This window comes from Bufo gargarizans, chromosome 5 (assembly GCF_014858855.1).
Source record: "Bufo gargarizans isolate SCDJY-AF-19 chromosome 5, ASM1485885v1, whole genome shotgun sequence".
Lineage (NCBI taxonomy): Eukaryota > Metazoa > Chordata > Amphibia > Anura > Bufonidae > Bufo > Bufo gargarizans.
This window is the reverse complement of record NC_058084.1, coordinates 57568244-57590602: the sequence shown is the minus strand read 5'-3', so window position 1 is coordinate 57590602 and position 22359 is coordinate 57568244. Positions and strand designations below refer to the sequence as shown.

General features: G+C 45.6%; 1 protein-coding gene across 2 annotated transcripts in view; it reads left to right on the top strand.

The window, feature by feature from the left end:
- Positions 1-3975: 3975 nt before the first annotated feature.
- TBC1D31 (TBC1 domain family member 31) overlaps positions 3976-22359 on the top strand; it is a 29640-nt gene continuing 11256 nt past the window's right edge. Inside the window, exons 1-14 of one of the 2 annotated variants that reach the window (XM_044293370.1) lie at positions 3976-4112; positions 4642-4758; positions 5116-5262; positions 9161-9276; positions 11388-11566; positions 11774-11925; positions 12089-12248; positions 14492-14692; positions 14790-14981; positions 16663-16742; positions 17100-17246; positions 18642-18775; positions 20935-21068; positions 21839-22018. In XM_044293370.1, coding sequence (XP_044149305.1) covers positions 4682-4758; positions 5116-5262; positions 9161-9276; positions 11388-11566; positions 11774-11925; positions 12089-12248; positions 14492-14692; positions 14790-14981; positions 16663-16742; positions 17100-17246; positions 18642-18775; positions 20935-21068; positions 21839-22018 — 1899 coding nt within the window. In that variant the 5' untranslated portion in view covers positions 3976-4112; positions 4642-4681. Of the gene's footprint in view, positions 4113-4630; positions 4759-5115; positions 5263-9160; positions 9277-11387; positions 11567-11773; positions 11926-12088; positions 12249-14491; positions 14693-14789; positions 14982-16662; positions 16743-17099; positions 17247-18641; positions 18776-20934; positions 21069-21838; positions 22019-22359 lie in introns of both variants that reach the window. The other variant, XM_044293369.1, reaches the window with a different exon arrangement.

Below are 22359 nucleotides of genomic sequence, written 5' to 3'. Positions count from 1 at the left end.
GCATTGTCTTAGTGAACCCCTCATTCTTCACAGTACCCCTAATGGTGGGGATAGACTTTCCTGATGGGAACACCAGGTCGCTACCTCTTGAGGAGGATTGGCACATGAGGCAGCTGGTCCAGACGGACAAGGAGGTACAGACGTAGTCAGCAGGCGTAACCAGGAGCAACAGTGCAGGACGGAAGGATGAGGCAGAGTCGAAGTCAAACAAGCAATAGTTTAGGGCAGGTGGCACATGTACAGGTCAGGCAACACCAGAGAGTCAAGGCAAACAGGCAGGGATTAAACAGCGGAGTCCAGAAACACAAGCACGAGTCAGGTACACAGCAACATTAGCAGGACACAAGGACCTTGACGCTGAGGCATCTGGGAAGGGGACTGAGCCACTTATATACGTGCAAGAGGGCTAGGATTGGTCAGCGAAGTCACATGGTCTAACCCATAGAGAACAGGAAGTGACGCATGCCGGCCCTTAAGGAAATGCTGCAGGGAACAAGCAGCAAGCATGCTGTGGTCAGGGCTGAAAGGAAACTGTGGAGCGGATCCCAGAACAAACAGTACCTACAAGGACAGAGCCCAGGACTGTAGCGGTGAATGGGGAAGCAGATCAATGCTGAACACGGCACCCAGGACCACGGCGGTAAGCAGGTGTAGGTGTAATGGCAACGCCCCCTATTGCTCCTAGAGGCTCATTTGCATATAGTACATAATTTTTCTCAGCAATGCGGGCACATATGAACATGGGACCAACACAGATGCCTTCAGCTGCCAAGTGCACATATAACAGGTCAGCCAGTTTCATAGGTACAGAACTGCTGACAGATGCCCCATAAGGCTGATACAGACTTTGCTGCTGTGCGAGGGACATTGCTACAATGCCCTTCACACTTAGACACAGCTGGGAATTACAGACACTAGTGCAAGAGTAATATTGCCAGCTTTAGATTCTGTGAGAAGGCGTGCGAGTGTGTGCTGCTGCCTCGAGACACCACCCCCCTTAAATTGTACACTACCAAAAAGAAAAATGTACTAAGAACTGATCTCTAAGGGAGAACAGAATAGACATATTTAGAAGGCTGAGGACCATAAAAAGGACAATGCAGTGACTCAGTTAGTAAAGGTAAAGCATGCTTATGGCTTAGGACTTTACTGCCTGTGGTTCAGGTTAATTGCTTCTGGCTCCCACCCCATTTTCTTAGATGGACTTGCCATCTGATCTAGGACTGCACCCTCCAGTTGGGCATTGCAGATTTATGAGAAACTGATTCACTCATGTGTAGTGATGAGCGAACTTGTGTTTTAAGTTCGGCGTCTAAAGTTCGAGTTCAGGTTATCGAAGTATCCCGTTATGGATTCTAAGGCTGGGTTCACACCTGAGCGTTTTACAGCGCGTACGATCGCGCTGTAAAACGCCCGACGCCCCAAAAAGTACATGACCTTCTTTGGGGCGTCTTGTCGCGCGTTCCCGCTGAAGTCTATGTACGGGAACGCGCGACAAGACGTTCAGTTATGGTCCATAGTAGCGAAATCCATAACGGGATACTTCGATAACCCGAACCCGAATTTTAGACGCCGAACTTAAAACACAAGTTCGCTCAACACTACTCATGTGGTCAATTATTAAGACTGCATAGTGTTTGTAGAGAAAGACTTAGAGGGGATTATCATTCTGACTCCTATACACAGCCTTTGGGGGAAAAAAAGCCCACCTTGTGATATACCTCAGAACTGTGCCCTCTATTGATATTTGTACTGTTATTCACGTGCTGTTAATCCATCATCCGCCGGCCCCTGCACTTGTCTTCCAGCCTTGCACCCTGCCAACCATCCACCATTAAGGGAACCCAAGCCACCACCAGACAGGAGCGCCCAAGCCCAGGGTTTCCCCTGCGGGGAGCAAAGGGTGCGCCCCTCCATCCACATTTAAAGGGAACCTGTCACGGGAATTTTGTGTATAGAGCTGAGGACATGGGTTGCTAGATGACCGCTAGCACATCCGCAATACCTAGTCCCCATAGCTCTGTGTGCTTTTATTGTGTAAAAAAAACGATTTGATACATATGCAAATTATCCTGAGATGAGTCCTGTATGTGAGATGAGTCAGGGACAGGACTCATCTCAGGTTAATTTGCATATGTATCAAATTGTTTTTTTTACACAATAAAAGCACACAGAGCTATGGGGACTGGGTATTGCGGATGTGCTAGCGGCAATCTAGCAACCCATGTCCTCAGCTCTATACACAAAATCCTGGTGACAGGTTCCCTTTAAGTTAAGTGCTGGAGTAGGACTGACCACTGTGAAGACTACGGCCCCCACGCATTGTCATACTCTCTGAATCTCCAGCGCCTAATACAGGGGAGTGTCCCATCTTAAAATGGGTAGGAGAGCATTTCCATGTATCGCATACTCTACTGCTGGAAGTTGGCAAGTATGGTTTTTGTCCTCATTGGGGATCACAATTTAGTGTCTCTGACACGCACACCAATTTCATGGGAAACCAGTTAACCTGTCGTTATGACGAGGTGCACGAAAATCTGTGCAGAAAAAACAAACGTAATCCACATCATTCAGTAGAGTGCCTGCACATGGGTGCGGGTTTAGAAATGGAATCTCCACATGGATTTTTAGTGCGGTTTTTGGTGTGGATTGCAAAGGGCAAAATTTGCACAAAAAATAAAAATAAAATTTAAAATCGGAAAGCAATTGAGATGCTGAGACTTTCTAAATCTGCAAGGCAGGTCAATTTCTGCATGGAAAAAAAAAGCAAAGTGTACATGAGATTTGTTGGTACTGTATTAGGGCTCAATCACACGACGGTTGTCTGCCGGTGCCCGTATTGTGGGCCGCAAACAGCGGGACTGCAATCCACAGGCAGCCGACGTTTGTGCACCGCATCACGGATGCGGATCCATTTACTTGAATGGGTCCACAATCTAGAAGGTGCACGGAACCCCATGGAAGCACTACAGGAGTGCTTCCATTGTTTTCTGTCTATGCCTCCAGACCGCAAAAAAATAGAACTTGTCCTATTTTTTTGCGGTGCGGATGGATCACTGACCTAATCAAGTTGAATGCGTCTGAATCCGTCTGCGGCAACCGCATGGATGGTGCCCGTGCATTGGGGACAGAAAACTGCGGTTCCCAATGCACCTAATGGCCGGCAGACATTTGTGTGCGTGAGGCCTAATACTGCTTTACAGTCTTTCGAAGCTTGTACAGGGAAAATATTTAGGTGACTGCAGCTTCTCAGGCTGGCAAGGAGCCGGACCTGCGGCGGGCAGCTGAAAAGAGTTCTTCCTGATAAAATTACTTTAGAACTTTATTTTTCAATGTGACTTTTTGAAAATTGTTATTTTTATATATTTTGCATCTTATTGCAATTTATCTGGGATCTGTCGACATGATTAAGTCAACATTTGCTATCTGTACACTTTGGGTAGTTTGGCCACACAGACTACTTCATTTCAAGCATTGCAGTTATGAGGAACACATTTCACAAACTAGATGAATAAATATGATGCCTATTTGCTCCATTGTTGGTTGTCACAAGAACGGCGTCACCATAGAAATGTAGTTGCTAATGGCAACTAATCAGATTACAGCTTTCATTTCTCAAAGGTCCTTTACAAAATGTAAGCCACCACATGATTGGTTGCTATGCAGTCCCTTGCTCTACTTTTGACCAATGTTTACAACTCTACCCATCTCCCCTCCAGTCTGTATATAGGGGCGCCCTGACCCTGGAACATGACTATAAAGACTGTATCATTATTTACCTACACTACTGGCAAATTTCCCGGAGTTAAGATGGCGGCCCTGGAGAGGCGTGTACTGTCCCATACGTCCTTCACTCTCTATGGTTATAACGGTCAGCATTACGTCACGTGTCCGTCTCGCTGAAGAAAGTAAGGATTACCCAGGATTCCAAGCGGCTAGAAGGCAGAGTTTTTATAGGCGTTTATCTCAGGGGGCGTGGCTTACGTTCCCGCTGCGCTGCCCGGCGACTGCACAGGTGTAGGTAGGGTCCGGGCAGGGGGCGGGGCCAGCGCGTCCCATATACCTACAGTCTGTGTTACCCCCGAGTGTCCTCACAACCGCTGCAAGACCAGGTACCGTACACACGACCAGGACACACTAACGCACGACTGTATATACAGTTACAGTGCCCCAGAGCACAGGCAGACATCCTGTAATACAGCACATATATAGGGATATGACAATATAGCGTTAGAATCAATAAAATTGTTGTACTTTATTATGATTTCATGACTTAACGACCTCCAGTCCCATCTGTGCTTCAGAAAGCTGGGTGACAACCAATATGGCTGCCATTACAGCGCTCATAAGTGTTGTCACCCAGCTTTCCCAGGGTCCTGAGCGCCTGGCGTGGCTGGTAATGCCGTGGCCTGGGATCCGCAGATGCATTGTTCTATAACTAATCAGACGTGCCGTTCAGGAGCCTGGGAAAGTTGTGCCGACTAAACGTCTCTCTAAAGCTGTGATCCCAACCTATGGCTCGCTAACTGATTGCCGTACTACAACCCCCAGCATGCACTGTGCTCTGCGATGCACTTTTTCGACACATTGTACAGAATGAAGCCATATCCTAATGTCTATGTCCCTGCAGCTCCTCCTCAGCTCAGAAAACCTGCGAGTTCTTCCTTTTCCATCTGGCGTCATGCAGACCACGGACCTGGGAAGCAAAGAGACGGGAAAGATCTGGCACAGGAAGCCGACGCCGTCCGCGAACGATGGGTGAGTGCACCCGCTGAGCGATGTCCGTGCAGCGCTCCCAGCAATGACATCTCTATTTAGGGACATGTCCCTGCTGAGGTCAGTGGCTGCAGGGGGCGTCCGTGACCCTGTCCATGCAGGAGGTGACCGGGGGGGGACTGGAAGTGTTGGGTGGTGGACAGCGCTCTTGGTTTTAGTTGCTGTACGACATCATCGGGGTATGCTTACAGCAGATTTATTGTGGAAATTTCTACAATTTTGTAATTCACCTGAATGGGGCTTACATAAATCCATGCTATAGAAAGTTCTGCAGGTGTGAATAGTCTCCTGCTGTGTATAGATGGACGTATGAATTGTACCTTTTTTCTTTCATTGCAGGATTATAGTGAACGTCCTCCATGGAGCTGGCGGTTCCCAGGCCAAGACGATGCGGTTTTTACAGGTTGCGTTTGACAGCTCTGGAGATTGCTTCCTTGCTGGAGATCATTTAGGAAGTATCTATCTTTTCAACCTCAATAGAAACAGGTGAGCGTCCTCTGGTGAAACCGCGTATACACAGCGCTCCACCCTCTACAGCTCTATGGAAGTTACGGAAGCATTTGAGCAGCCCAGCAGCTCCCTCCTATAAAGACATCATGCACACGACCGTATTGTGCATCCCTGTCTGATCTGCATTTGTTGTGGATTGAACACGGACCCATTCATTTCTATGGGTCCGCAAAATAAAACCGGACCGCACACGGATGTCATCCTTGTGCTGTCTGCATCCATGTTTCTGTTCCGCACATTGTAGAACTTGTCCTATTCTTGTCCGTATTGTTGCCAAGAATAATTTCTAGTAATGGGATTGAGAAAACTGCAGATTGCACACAGAAGGTTATCGCGGAGCCGTGGTTTGCGGACCACAATACGGACACGGTCGTGTGCATGAGGCCTAAAATGAATGGGAAAGAGGTAGGACTAGTATCAAGCACTGGCACTACAGAATGTTTGGCGCTGTGCCTGCTAATGAAAAGACTGCAGCGCTCGCTTAAGCACAGTGTCCCCTTTAACCTTTTGGCGTCGAGGCCTGTTTTCATTTTTGGATTTTTTCCTCCCCACGTTCCAATAACCAGAACTTATGTATATTTTTCCGTTCACGTAGCTATAGGAGGGTTTATTTTTTTGCAGGACAAGATGCATTTTTTAATGCCACCATTTAATTTACCATATCTCGTATTGAAAAACTGGGAAAAAACGTTTTCGTGTGGCAAAATTGAAAAAAAACCAAAAAAACTGAATTCCACCAAGGTTTTGGGGGTTTTGACATCAGTGTTCAGTGGGCGCCAAAAATGACCCGACGCCCTTATTCTGCAGCTCAATGCGAATGCGGCGATACCGAGTTTTCTTTTGTTTTACTACTTTAAAAAAACTAAAACCTTTGAAAAAATCAAAACATTCTTTGCATTGGCATATGCTGACAGCCATAACTTTTTTACACTTCGGTCTTCAGAGCTGGAGGAGGGCTTGTTTTTTGTGCACGACTTAATTTTTTTTCATGACAAAAAAAGGCTATTTTTATTTTCGTACAGGAATTTTTTAATAGTTTAGACATTTTCGGAAGCAGCAATACCTAATGTTTATTTTTCTATTGTTTATATATTTTTTTATATGTAAAAGTGGGGGTGAATGAAACTTTTAATATATTGGTGTCTTTTAAAAATTTTTCACAAAAAAATAAAAAATAAATAACTATTAGCCCCCTTAGGGGCCTAGTACCCCTAGTACAGGGGTAAATGTGCTGACAGACTCCCTTTAAATGACGCGGGCTGCGCGATCGCCGCTTTCTGTTAGTGCGGGCGGGGGCTGGCTGTATGATACTGCTGGCACCTGCCGTGTATGCTCCATACATCCCCTCAGGCATTATGACGTAACTGTACGTCATAATTCGCTAAGAGGTTAAAGGGAACCTGTTGGCGGCAAAAACCACCCCAAACCACCGACAGTGTGTTTCTAATGATGATTTTCTTCCTGCAGTCAGATGCGGTAAAAGCAGGAAAAAACATTCTTTTCCCTTACACTCATGACGGCACCCTTGAGAGACCGCCTCCATCCAGGACAGGAAACGGGAACTTTTGTGGAGAGCTTTATAGGAGGGGCTCTGCCCCTCTAGCACCAGTTCCTGTTTCCTGTCCTATGGATATAGTGGAGAGCTAAAGATTAGGCTGCAGGAACCCCGCAAGTGTTTCAGAATAAGGGGTTACGTGTAAGACTCCACTAGGAGCCGCCTGCTAAGTCTGGGACCATCCTTCTGGGTCTCGGACTGTTGCATGTAGAGTCGGTGTTACTGGGAGGTAATGCCGGCACGCCGGACCCTCCTGGCGGTGTTTTGGAAGGTCCGGGGCCTAGTCTTTCTTCCTCCTGGCCTCTAGTAGCTTACAGAGGCGGGGGGGGGCTGAGCTTTTCTGAGCGTGCTCCATGCGTGAACCGGAAGTTGCGTCACACAACTTCCAGGATTTGGAACGCATGTGGTTCCGGTAACCAGCGTTTTGGAAATGAGGGAGAAACATCCTTCTTCCATAGTGGGATGCCGGCAGAGACCCGACCTGTGGGTTTTAAATCTTATCAGAAGGATCCCAGCCAGCCTGCAGGCATCCGTGGATGTGCCTATGGACAACGCTCTATACAGTGTTTAGGACAAGTTCTCGCAATTAACTGGTCCTTAAAAGCTCTCCACGAAAGTTCCTGTCCTGGATGGAGACGGTCTCTCAAGGGTGCTGTCATGAGCTCATGGAAAAACGATTACCGGTAAGTAATCCTGAATTTATCCCCAGAGCGCGCTATTTTCGAGTCAGGCTTAAAGTCAATGGGGCAGCGGCCTCCTTGCTTCAAGTCGAGGTAACCGCGTCCCCTTCCCTGCCCCTTCTCCTGTGACTGAGAGCCGGCTGTTCGGCAAAGCAAGCCAAACTCTCTGCATAAGCGCGGTCAGTCACAGACGAAGAGGCAGGGAAGAGGACGCGGTTACCTTGACTTGAAGCAAGGAGGCCGCTGCCCCATTGACTTCAAGTGTGACTCAAAAATAGCGCGGATGGAGGATAAAACAACAGTTTTTCCTGCATTTACTGCATCTGACTGCAGGAAGAAAATCATCATTAGCTACTTAAAGGTACTGCTGGCTGTTTGGTGTGTTTTTTTGCTGCTGACAGGTTCCCTTTAAGGGTAAATGCACACGTTCAGGATTTATGTGCAGACCATCTGCACTGAAATCCGCAGATGCTCGCAGGGAAATTCGTACAGTCAATCCGCATCAATTGGTGCGGATTTTCCGCATGCTGATTTTACTGTCCCCATTGAAGTGAATAGAGAAAATCCGGACAGGAAAAATAAAATAAATTGACATGCTCCGTATTTTAAAATCTGCACCATAGGTCAAAATCCGGGCGGAAAAATTCTGCATCGTGTGCATGAGAATTTAAAATTCTCATAGAATACAATGTACATGACCTACGGTGCGGATTTTCCGCATGCAAATCCGCACAAAAAATCCTGATCGTGTGCATTTAGCCTAAACAGCTGGTCGGCTGGGGCACCTGTAGTTGGACCCCCACCGATCTAATAGCTGTGGCTTATCCAAAGTATAGGTCATCAGTATTAAAGGGAGTCTGTCACCAGCATTTCACTTTTTTAACCCTTCCCACAGCTCCCTAGCATGCTTACTGTTAATCAAAACGTTACCTCTGGCATCTTTCCTGCTCTTATAAATCCATCAAAAACAATCTTTATAACATATGCAAATGAGGGCTCGCAAGTGCCCAGGGGCGGCGTTACCCTCGTAGCTTCCCTGCTTGCTCAGCCTTTTCATTGCGTCCCTCCGCCCGCCCATCCTTTCCCTCTGACCGCCTTTCTCATAGCTTGTTATTCCGCCGAGATCCCGCGCCTGCGCACTCATTCCTTTGGCCGGCGCAGGCGCATGCGCATTAATTACTGTAATGCCATACAAGGAATGGGCATCGCAGTGCGCATGCGCCGGCCAAAGGAAAGAGTGCGCAGGCGCGGGATATCGGCGGAATAACAAGCTATGAGAAAGGCGGTCAGAGGGAAAGGATGGGCGGGCAGAGGGTAGGAAGGGGCGGGGGGACGCAATGAAAAGGCTGAGCAAGCAGGGCACCTAAGAGGGTAACGCCGCCCCTGGGCACTTGCGAGCCCTCATTTGCATATGTTATAAAGATCGTTTTTGATGGATTTATAAGAGCAGGAAAGATGCCAGAGGTAACGTTTTGATTAACTGTAAGCATGCTAGGGAGCTGTGGGAAGGGTTAAAAAAGTGAAATGCTGGTGACAGACTCCCTTTAAAGTTCTGGGAAACCCCTTTAAGTAATGAACTTGCTAATACCTCTATATAATAATAATAATAAAATGATGATTTTTTTCCCTTCTCTCTCAGGTTCGATCTCGTGCAGAGAACGCAGCAGGCCTGCACTGCTCTGGCGTTTAATCTGCATAGGAAATCGGAATTCCTCGTGGCTTTGGCCGATTATTCTGTCAAGTGTTTTGACACAGGTAATATGTGAACCTTGCAGTGCGTCATTGTCAGGCCTCGTCTCACATGGGACTTCATGGGTCCACGCCACTATTTTCTTCCGATCCTAAGCAGAAGCGGCACAGTTTCCGATTTCTGTGGCACGGATTACAGGAGGTCGCAAAAACGCCCATGCAGACAATATTACTCTCTGAATGACGCCTCCTGCGTATTTCGACAGCCTGCCTCTGCTATGGAAAGAATCATACCTACACCCCCCTGCATGCTGGCCCCCGCGTGTCCATCTTCCGGTCTGCAGCTTGTTTAGTTCCTTCCCGCCATGGGCATGATTGTCTTCTCCACTGCATCCAATCACTGGCTCCAGTGGTGATGTGTCTCTTGTGGTCAGGTCAACACTAATTCCAGTCATTGGCTGCAGAGGAGATGATGATGATGGTGGAGAGGAAGAAAACAAGCTGCGGACCGGAAGATGGACACACGGGAGCCAGAGGGCAGGACCTGAGCTGCGAGTAGCCGGTAAGGAAGAATCTTTCCACAGCAGAGAGGCTGCAAGAACCTGGGAGAAGTTATTTATTCCCAGACACTTTATGGCAGCACTGAATATGGCAGCATTATTCTCAGTATCATTCTCTGCATCTCCAGGACATATCTATAGAGCTTTTTCTGTGGACAAATTCATAGATATCGTACGATTATTAAAAGCTATGAAACCTTCAGAGGCAATTTTTTTTTTTTTCTTATGATTGCATGTTATAAATTTTTGGCTCAAAATAATTTTTTCAATTGGCCTTTATTAAAAATATTGAGCATTTCTGTCACAAAGCGTTAACGTTTTTTCTAGCTGTGTGACTGGTACTTTCAGTTTCCGCCAAAACCTTATCTCTAAATTACTAAAAAGTCATAAACGCTTATTTGAGCCCCATTCTTATCAGTAAGATAAGGACTCGGCTATAATGGGTGTTTTATAATGTCAGAGAGCAGAGGTAAGGAGTCCATCTGCTCCTGGTCTGACAGAAAATCCAAAGGTTGCTACTAGAGCATCTCGGCTCTGTACAGAAAAAAAGGATGGCATATTTCTTTAATAAAACATAGTAACATAGTATATAAGACTGAAAAAGACATCTGTCCATCCAGTTCAGCCTGTTATCCTGCAAGTTGATCCAGAGGAAGGCAAAAAAACAAAACAATACAAATATTTTTATCTCAAAAAGCGTACAAGGCAATAATAAAAAAAAAAATTGCCCCCCAAAGGTGTACATAGCCTTTTTGTATAACAAGTGTTTTCGAGTTATTAAAGCATAGCGCACTGCATATTTACTTACAATTCATGAAATTTTATACATTTCTGTATTCCAATAAATATGGTTTAAAGGGGTTGTCCGGGATCAGAGCTTGACCCAGACATATCCCCATTTTCAGCCAGGCAGCCCCCCTAATATGAGCAGTGGAGCATTTCAAGTTATTGGCCATTTCTGAAGGAGTTGGAGTCCGAGTATGATAAAATGCAGAAGTCAGAGTCAGAACTTTAGCGTACTGACTCCTCAGGCCTGCCCCAAAATGTCCTCGCTAAAAAATACAATGCGCCCCACAAACTAAAAGCCCTCATATGGCAACAGTGTCTGAAAAAATAAAAATAAAAATATGACTTTATTGCAAACTTCTTGAAGGAATAATAAAGGAACGGCACAACGTGGTCCTATGCTTTGGAATTATTATTATATGGGGGATGCAAGTAGTTACTAAGACAGACATGTCAGGAGAGGCGACGGGTCCTCTTTATCCCGTCTTCATGTATCAATGCACAAAAAGCCAAGTTTTCCATTCAGGCATCTAGGAAAGCTGGGTGGCGAGCTCTGTCAGTGAGCATATGTTATATGCTAATTATGGCGCTTGTCCTAGTCGGGGAAACGTGTGCTAAAAGGAGCCTCGGCCATGTCCACGTGGTACTTCTTGGCCGCTCAGGTCAGCATTGGCCGTGATTAGCATTCAGGAGCAGGAGTTTGGATGCCACACCAATGGGACAAAGCTATGAGCACCTTAGATCCTTTTTAAAGGGTGCTGCCTGGGGAAAGGTCCCTCCGCTTAGGATGCATGGGTCGGACATTGCACTCATCACTTGTTTTGGCTTTAGACAACAAGGAGCTGGTGAGCTGGATGCGTGGACACGATTCTACCATCACATCCATCTCCGTACATGGCTCAGGCAGGTATGGCGTCACAACATCCAGCGAGACCGCTCAGCTCTGGGACTTGGACACCTTCCAGAGAAAACGGAAGCTGAACGTTCTCCAGTCAGTAGGGATACAAAAGGTGAGCGAGCACATGACACTTCTGTACAGTATGTATTACTAAATGTGGCATCATATTTTTTTTTTTGTTACCAATGTACTGAATGCAGTAGTGATGGTAGATGTGTGAGCGCCCCCTGCTGGATTCCTTTGTGCCTTTTTGTCTATTCTATTTCACTGTAGCAATTTATTTTTAATTTTTTACTTTTTTATTATTTTTTTTTTACAGGTATTTTTCCTACCGTTAAGTAATACAATCCTGAGTTGCTTTAAAGATAATTCCATCTTTGCCTGGGAAAGTGATACCCTCACCTGCAAATACCAGCTGCCAGCGCCAGAGGGTGGATCGGTTTTCCAGTATAAAGCTTTTGCCATTACAAGGTATATTTGCTAGACAGGAAGGGAACGTTGGTGCAATGTTTTAGGTATTTTTAGTAAAATTATAGAGAAACCACTATATAGAACTTTTATATTTCGAGGATTATAGTACATTCCCTGGTGTCTCTGGGAACAAGTCGTGATAATGTTCTTCTCTCTGCTGCAGGGACGGGAGGATGTTGGCCGCCGGAGGAAAATCCAACAACCTGCATCTGTGGTGCTTGAGCTCCAAGCAGCTGTTCAGGATTATCCAGATGCCCAGTACGGTGCGCAGCGTGCGCCAGTTGGAGTTCCTTCCTGATAGCTTTGATGGTGGCTCCAGCCAGGTGAGTGCCCACATCTTGTCCTGTGGTGCATATGGTAGTGCAACTCGGTTTCAAAGCTTTTGGAGAAAGTAGCTCTCTTCTGCCCTTTGCTGGTTTTGATCTGCACTGTCATGCAGTTATTAGTTCTTTATACAGTATGTACTAATTCCACAATAATCTAATCCAAAACCACGTCTCCTTCAGGCTTTTGAGTGCCACCCAGAGATACAAGTGTAGGGACATCAGAAGTTATTCTTGGTGATTGTCCATCTGCTGATTGCCTAGTTAATCTCAGCTTTTCTTAGGATAATTGGCATATCGGAAGTGAAGTCTGGAATGACTGGCGGAAGATTAAAGGAGTTGTCCCCCGAAAAATATTTTACAGTTTTCAACCCAGCAGCTGGATCTGAATACTTTTGTAATAACATATAATTAAAAATTTAGCACAGCCACCGAGCTATTCAATAAAATGTATCTGTACAGCGCCACCTGCTGTGTGTTTTTTATTTTATTATTTCTTTGTCCTGCTCACTGAGAAGGCCGCACATGCTCAGTTCCATCCTTCAACTGCCTCCTGAGCTGTGATAGGGAGAGCTGAGACACGCCCCCTGAGCTTCAGTAGAACAGACACTCCCCTGAGCTGTGATAGGTAGATCATGGACACGCCCCCTTAGCTGCAGCAAAAAAGACACTCCCCTTCAGCTGTCAGCTTGATATAAATGTAACAGAGCAATGAATGGGGAGATGTCTGGATCCATGTGAGGTACAGTGCTGGTTCTAGCTTCGTTAGAAAGAGATTATGTCCTGTATGATGTCTGTTTTTCATTTTAACTAGTCATGGGATAACCCCTTTAAGGGAGATTTATTATTGCTACTGTATTAAAGGGGTTGACCCATGAACCATTTTTTGAAATCGCAGGATAGAGGATAAATATATGATCGCTGGGAACCTTACCTATCAGTAGAATGAGGGTCCCCAAGTCTTTGTGAATGAGTGTTAGTGCCCATGCATAACCACCACTTCTTTCACTTGTATGGAGTTGACAAGTGCAGCGTGCCGCTATCTCCAGCAATCTCGTAGAAGTGCATAGAGTTGTGAATGTGCATTGCCGCTCCATTCACACAGAGGACTCAGCAACTCCTATACAGTGGGAGTCCCGTTTGTTTGACTCACAGTGATCATACATTTATTATGTAATGATGTACCAGGCAGAAGATGTGCTAAATGTTCCAGCAGTGCACTCTGGGGATCTTGATATCCCCTGCGCTGCCAGAGGACATGCCTAATTTATGAGAGGGTGCAGGCCTCGTCATAAATTAGGCACTTCCTCCGGCAATCGGTGCGCCTAATTAGAAATTTTAAATGCCACTTGCGACTATTTTCTAAAAAGTTGCAAACACACAGTTTGAGACTTTTTAAAGGGTAACTGTCATATTTTTTCTTTATTTGCTAGTTTATTAGAGCTAGGCATGTATACCTGAGTTAGTCTGTCAATGATTGTTAAAAGATCTGTAATTGCCTTATAATAACAGCTTTCATTAATGTCCCCTGTCCCTTTCCACTGCCCGTTGCTAGGGCTGGTCTGTCCTCGTTTCAGTATAAACAGAAGACAGAGGGGCGGTTCTTCACACTGCATGTCTTCTTTAGGCTTCAGAGTGAGGAGGCGTGTCTCTCAGTAATCCAATTTGATTGGCTGGCAGGGAGCTGCTGGCTACAGCAAGTGTGTATGGGAAGTGAGAGAAAGCAGTTTTGGCCTCAGAGAACTGGCAGAGGAGCCATCTTGAGAAGGTCCTCATATTGTAAATGTTTAAACAGCCGTAACTAAGGGAAAACTCAAGGAAAACAGTGGTATGTGAAGAAACTAAAGATTGCTTTATGGATAATGCTGTTTTTTTTTAAATGAAAACATGACCGTTACCCTTTAACATAACTTTTCAGGCGCAAGGAAGATTATAAATCTCCCCCTCTGTGTGATAAATGTGGTGCATCTTCCTAGACATGTTAGAAAAAATTCTTTTTTTGCACCTAAATTTCACCAACAGTTTGGTATAAAGTAAGACTCCTCTAAGCCGGGCCTCCTTTTGCTATTCAGAACTGTCTAGTGAGGGTCAAAAAGTGTCTAAAACACATAATAAATCTGATACAAGGCAAGCGCACTTGTGTTGTGGAGCAAATTGAGCCAAAAGTCTAGCAGGTTTAGTTTAGCAGATTGCCTCTCTTCTACGAGACTGTTACTGAAAGTATCACATATTCATTTTTTCAGGTCTTAGGGGTTTTAAGTCAAGATGGAATAATGAGATTCATCAATATTCAGACCTGCAAACTTGTGTTTGACATTGGAAGTCATGATGAAGGCATAGTAACATCATCCGTAAGTCCTAACGGTCGATACATCGCCAGCATCTTGGAAAATGGCAGCATAAACCTGTACAACGTGCAAGCTTTGACCAAAGAAATCAATAAGGTAGGACCAAGATCATTCCCGGGAGAGCCCTTTTCCATTGATCCTCTCGGCATTTGCGGTCGGAGATGCAATTACTAATCCCTGTGCTTAATTTCAGCCACCCCCACCGCTAGTAAAAGTAGTGGACTTAACTAAAGACAAAGACTCTACAGCTAATAAGTCTGGAACCACGAGCGAGAAAGTGAACGTTTCAGCTGGACGACCATGCCGGCCTTGGAAGTCCAAACAAGAAGTAGTGAAGACTAAGTATCTGCAGCCAGATGAATGTGACATGTCTGAGAACAAAGAGGTGTCTACTATACTTTCACCATTGTTCAAATCTCTCAAGCTTTCTGTCGTTGGATGGGAGCATGGAATACTTGTTCTGACCTATTCACGCATGGTGGAATGGTGTTCCAGAAAGAACATTAAATGCAATCTTGTTAAAGGGCATCTGTCAGCAGTTTTGGACATATCAAACTGTTCCATGTGCGCTTGGCAGCTGAAGGCATCTGTGTTGGTCCCATGTCCCCACATTGCTGAATTTTTTTTTATATATGCAAATGACCCTCTAAGAGCAACGGGGGCGTTGCCGTTACACCAAGAGGCTCAGCTCTCTCTGCCACTGCTGTTCCCTCTGTATTTTGATTGACGTTATAAGCCAGGACCAGGAGTGATGATGTTTTTAGTGCCTGGCCCGGCAGTTGCAGAGGCCGCGGCAGTTGCAGAGAGAGCAGAGCCTCTAGGTGTAATGGCTATGCCTCCGTTACTTCTAGAGGCTCATTTGCATAAGGCTACTTTCACATTTGCGTTCGGGGCTCCGCTTGTGAGTTCCGTTTGAAGGCTCTCACAAGCGGCCCCGAACGCATCCGTACTGCCCCAATGCATTCTGAGTGGATGCGGATCCGCTCAGAATGCATCAGTCGGCAGCGTTTGGCCTCCGCTCTGCTCAGCAGGCGGACACCCGAACACTGCTTGCAGCGTTCGGGTGTCCGCCTGGCCGTGCGGAGGCAAACGGATCCGTCCAGACTTACAATGTAAGTCAATGGGGACGGATCCGTTTGAATTTGGCACAATATGGCTCAATTTTCAAACGGATCCGTCCCCCATTGACTTTCAATGTAAAGTCTGGACGGATCCGTCTGCGGCTACTTTCACACTTAGAATTTTTTCTACAATATAATGCAGACGGATCCGTTCTGAACGGATCCCATCGTCTGCATTATATGAGCGGATCCGTCTGGGCAGACTCCAGACGGATCCGCTCTGAACGCAAGTGTGAAAGTAGCCTAAATTAGAACTTTTCTTCTCAGCAATGCGGGCACATATGAACCTGGGACCAACACAGATGCCTTAAGCTGCCAAGCGCACATGTAACAGGTCAGCCAGTGTCATAGGTGCAAAACTGCTGACAGATGCCCTTTAAAGCTGCGGCAGAGAATGCATTTCCATGCAGTGTGCCATAATGCAGCTCTCGCTGTTTTACCGCGTGTGAATACATTAGGGTTTATTAATAAAACCCTGGGGCTTCCTTGTGTTATCAGTGGGATCGGGCCGCAGTTTGTTAATGGTTGTACAGGATTGGAAAATCAAGTCTGCTTTTTTTCCGAAAACAGCCCCACACAGGATGAGTCTGACAGTTTAGCTGTATTAACGTGAGTGGAGCAGAACTGAAATACCGCAATTGTGGGCAGATGTGCTGTGGCTTTTGAAAGAAAGCAGCTCTGTTTTTGTATTCCTGGACGACCCATTTTTTTGGTTTGATTTTTACATTAGCGTTGCGGGCTCCATTCTATTTAATGGACACTTTGTCAGAACCGAATGGACCCCATTATAAGCAAGTGGGGTCAGTTAGGCTCATTGTGCACTGTTATCAATAGAACATTGTTGTGAACAGAACCTAACCTGGATCCACAAAGTCTATCGTTTAGAATAGAAGCCGCCGCCGGTCATCTTTGCAATGCAATAAACGCTCTTTTTCTAAAATACAGAATGAGTTGCAAAGTGGACTGAGCAAGCCAAGGCTCCGAGCCATACTGAAGGGTTTTGGAGAGTATCCAGCAAAATACAGGTAAGCAGAAATGTATTCGAGCCCCTGTCATTAGGATAGTTTAACACCAGCACTCGGAGGTCCGGCAGGCTGCACGCAGCGGTTTTAGTTCCTGCCGGATCTCTGAACACTAGAGCGAAACTAGCCTTATGTCATGAGCGTTCATCTGATTGGCGATTGCAGAAATCCATGTGCTTTCCACATAAACAAGAAATGAATGGAACTGATTTTCACCAAATTGTGAATATGTCCTCATGCTGCCCATGAATTTCAGTCGGTACCATTTCCGTGAGCTGTAGATTCCAGTGACGGATTTGTCTGTATGGGATGTTTTTCAGCGCTTTGTCATTAAGGGCTGTGCTTTTATTGTTCATGCAGGATGTTCATCTGGCGTTCCCTGCTCCAGTTGCCCGAGAACCATGCCGCCTTCAGCAGCCTCACCGACAAGGGCACACACCCCCAGTACGTCCTGCTTCACCAGGAATACCCCCTCAAGAGTAGAAAGCTATTGAGGGTATTACAGAGGTAAGAACTGTAAGGTGGCGGGCTGAATTCTATCCAGTAGATAATAGTTTCCTCTTTAGTGGACCTGCAATGTAGACATTACCCCATGACTTGTTTTTACAGGGGGTTTTATTGCTGTGGCTGAGCAATCATCTGAGCACCCCCCCCCCCACTGAACAAACACTTATTCCCTTTAGTGTGGATACAGCTTAAGGCTCCATTCACACGTCCACAACGTGTTTTGCGGTTCCGCAGAACACGGACAGCGACAATGTGCGTTCCGCAGACCGCACATTGCCGGCACTAATAGAATATTCCTGTTCTTGTCCGCAATTGCGGACAAGAATAGAACATGTTCTATTTTTTTTCGGGAACGGAATTGCTGACCCGGAAGTGCGGGTCCGCACTTCCGTGTCCGGGCAGCACATCATGCTGCCTCATAGAAATGAATGGGTCCGCAAAATGCGGACGTGTGAATGGACCCTTTAGTGGTTGGTCAGTCTTAGACATTGATGGTATATTGCTAGGGTATGCTATCAACTTCAGATTCACCTGTGGGACCCCCTCCGATCTCCAGAACAGGACCCTCGAAGTGAAGAAGTTTGCACCGTGCATGTTTGGCATGCTTTCCATTCGGCGCTTTGGCATAGCGATGAAAGAAGAGCACACGGGGTAGTGAGACCACCATCCATTGCAATGGAAATGCCGAAAATAGCCAGAGGGTGCTTACGCATCTTCTCTCTGTTTACTTTGGGGTGGGGCCTCGGGGGGCCTGTTTTGGAGATGGGAGCAGGTCTCAGACATGGAATCCGCACCATTTCTGACATTGATGGCCATCAATGTCCAGCATGTTGCAGCATCTGTTCAGGAAAAAAAAATAAAAGATGGTTTTGCATGCGAGTTGAATCCATTTTTTTTTTTCTGTGATTGCAGTCAGTGCTTCCGTTCTTTCTGCCAGGATTGTCTTCAGATTGCATTCGTTTTTCACGCTTTGTGCAATAACCTTTAAGAATAACAAAATAACAACTATCAATGAAAAACGGATTGCATCTGGACGCCTTCTGTTTTCCACTCAAGCCCCATTCATTTCTATAGAACCAGGGCTGCGTTAGAACATGCTGCAGAGATATCCGTGAAAAACAACGCTCATTGTACACAGACCCATTGAAATGAATGCGTCGGGATTCAGTACGGATGCTACGCATTTGCTACACGCATTGCATCCAGATGGAAAACTCGCTCATATGAAGGAGCCCTTCAGATTTGTTCTTTGGAAAACCCCTTTGAATTTCTTTTTTTGTCCCTAAATTGCAAACGGGTGATGTAAAATGAGCAGACTTAGACTTGCATCATCGTTCTGACCTTATGCAGTGTAGTTGTGAGTTCTCCTTGTAAATGTGTTTGTTTCCTCACTAGGACACTCTCTACCTTGGCGCACTGGTCTGCAATATTTGGAGAAACAAAGTACTTGCCCCTCTTGGCCTTTCCATTTGTAAAACTTTTTCAGAACAACCAGCTCATCTGCTTTGAAGTTGTGGCCACAGTGATAAGTAAGAGCATTAGTATTATGTACAGGGGAAAACTGGCGGTTTACTGCAACGATGACCCTATTGTAGTCGGATTCCATGTGCATTAAAAAATGAAAATGCTCGTACAGTCCCTTGAGTGATGAGCCAACCCCTTTATTTCAGTTGTAAAGCTAAATTTCCATTTGTTGACTGCAAACAGTCATAACCTTCATAGAAATTGAGATTTAAAGGGGTTGTCTCATCTGAGCCACTGGTGGCATATCGCTAGGATATGCCACCAATGTCAGATAGGTGCAGGGATGGGACCCGCCCCCTATCTCTAGAACAGGGCCCCCAAAGTGAACAAAAGCGCAACCTCCATACACTTTACACTTCTGGATCGGCTATTTCCAGCAGTCCCATAGACATGAATAGACAGGTGACCGTGCATGTGCGCTGCGCTCTCCATTCAATTCTATGGGACTTTCAAAAATAGCCTAACGCACCCGTTTGGGTATTTTTGAAACTCCTATAGACGTGAATGGAGAGCACCCCACACATGTGCAGTTTGCTCTCCTTCGCTTTGGGGGCCCTGTTTTATACGTACCCGTATTTTTCGCCCTATAAGACACACCGGCCCATAAGACGCACCTAGGTTTTAGAGGGGGACAATAAGAAAAAAATATTTTTCATTAGAACTCAGGTCAGACCACTAATCAGACCCCCAATGTTAATCAGACTCCCACAAGGCCTCAGATCGGACCCCCAATTAGACCTCGGATAAGAGCCTCATGCCTCTCAGCAGTCCCCATTGCCTCTCAGATTAGCCCCCAGCAGCCCCATATTGCCCCAGCATCTCTATATTGCCCCCATATCAGCCTCCAGCATGTCCATATTGCCCCCATCATCTCCATATTGCCCTCAGCGCCTCATGTTTTATAAAATAAAATTACCTTTTCTGCTCCGGGCGTCGCCGCTCCTCACCGCCCGCGCTCCGTCTTCCTCCTCCTCTGTCTGTTGTGCTGTGAACTGGCACGCACCGCAGCTCACAGCCGAGGACCAGAAAGCTGTGAATACAGAGCCTTCACCGCTTCCCGGTTCTCCGGTACTAATGAAGCGCTTCCATAATGGAAGCGCTTCATTAGTATTCGCCCCATAAGACGCAGGGGCATTTTTCCCCCACTTTGGGGGGGAGGGGGGGGGGGGGAAATGTGTCTTACGGTAGGTGCAGGTCCCAGAGTATTCTAGCGATATGTCACCAATATCTCATGACACCGCCTCTTTTAGTGCAGCATGTAGATGTCCTAATTTAAAAAGTACACAATAAGCTGATTATAGTTGTTTTTAGGGATGAACGAATCTACTTCGGGTGGTACATCCGAAGTCGATTCGCTAAAAACTTAATTGTAAAACTGTACGAAGTTCTCGCTCCGTACAGTATTAGAATGTATTGGCTCCGTTGAGCCGAAGTTATTACTTTGCAAAGTTTTGTGAGACTTCGTGTAATAACTTCGGGTATTATTATTGTAAAAAACATTCTAACTGAACTCTGGTTCTGTTCCAAGTGGTACCTTTGAACGGAACCAGAGTTTGGTACCAAGGTTTTTTTACAGTAATAATTCCCAAAGTTATTAGACGAAGTCTCGCAAGACTTTGCGAAGTAATAACTTGGGCTTTTCTGGGCCAATACATTCTAATACTGTATGGAGCAGGAACTCTGTACGGTATTACAATGAAGTTTTTTAGCAAATCGACTTCAGATGTACCATCCAAAGTCGATTTTGCTCATCTCTAGTTGTCTTGCTACCAGGATCCCAACGATCGTCTCTACTGTGCAGGGCAGCCCAGCAGGAGGTGCTCAGTTTCCCTGCAGCACCACCACAGGTGCGATAAAGTATTACACCACAGTTTCCATTGATATCATTGGGTTTGTCTGTGTATGCCATGAACATGCAGAATCCTCCTAAGAATGAGAAGGATTTTTGTTATTTTTTTTTTGTAGCCCCCCCTCCAAATTAGCCAACAAGATTATTCAATAGGGAACCCCTACAATCAACTCTGAATTTCCTAATAGACTATATGATAATGCAGTTCCCAAACGAGCCTGTTGACTAGTCCCTATAATCCTCTTGAAAATTATACATAATTCTGTCGGTTAGGTATTAGGACTTTTTCTATATATATATTTTTTTTCTTGTTAGCCAATTGGTGTCAGCATTGGTTTGAGTACTTCCCGAATCCTCCAATCAACATTCTTGGCATGGCTGAGAATGTGTTAGCTCATCATGACAAGGAGCTTCTCCAGCACTTTGTGAAGTATGACGTCACCTCTCAGGTAACAAGCGCAGTCTGCGCCTAACATGTCCATGTTATTGTATGTATGGCTAATGATATATTCTACTTCTTTGGGGCGTGACCCCGGAAACATCACAAAACTAAAGAGGTTTGAGTGGACACCCCTGGTATTTTACACGTGTATGTATATGGGCACATACACTCATTGACCTTCATAAGGTCATACAAGAGCTTTGGGGCATTTAAACATTACAATTTTTTTACTGTTGATTTTTTTTTCCTATAACTGGGGCTGATGTGGAAGCCCCAGTTACAGGGTGAATTCACCCACCAGCGATGTTGTACAAGTCTGTTCACTGCAGCGCTGACCCAGCAGCTCATGCAGAGACCTGTCCCCAGCAATCACATGACTGTTGGGACCAGAGCAGGAAGTGGCATTGCCAGTACAATACTGCTCCTATGTACAAGAATATAACTACTATAATACTGCTCCTATGTACAGGAATATAACTACTATAATACTGCTCCTATGTGCAAGAATATAACTACTATAATACTGCTCCCTATGTACAAGAATATAACTACTATAATACTGCCTCCTATGTACAAGAATATAACTACTATAATACTGCTCCTATATACAAGAATATAACTACTATAATACTGCCTCCTATGTACAAGAATATAACTGCTATAATACAGCCTCCTATGTACAAGAATATAACTGCTATAATACTGCCACCTACGGGGAAGACTATCCAGTCATAGTTCTATGCTTCTCGGTAACGGTCTTGTATCTCTGATGTGCAGGTTTATGCGTGGCCTCTGCTGGAAACTCTCTTTTCTGAGGTTTTAACAAGAGAAGAATGGCTGAAGCTGTTTGATAATGTGTTTTCCAATCATCCAGCTTTCCTGCTGATGGCGGTGGTTTCCTACATCCTGTGCTCACGCTCTCCATTACTGCACTGCAGCCAGAAAGAAGACTTTGAGGTAACACAGCTAGAACCGTTCTGTATATTCTCGGTAATATTGGCGGGGCTGTGACGCTTGAGAGAAGCCGCTCTCGCCCATGAATAAAGCCGTATGATGGATGTGTCGCACTGAACATATAATCCAGGCGTAGCCGATACATTAATAATGAAATCAGTGACTTTCCACCTTCAGAATTGAATTTTATCTGCACGTTTCTATAAACATTAGAAAAAAAATGGGTTAGAATAACTAAAAATAATGAATACTCACCACATTGATTCCCTGCTGCTGCCGTTCCACCCCCTCCTGGGTCCCCACCGGTCTTTGCCTCCGGGTCCCTCCGGACACAGGAGATCTGA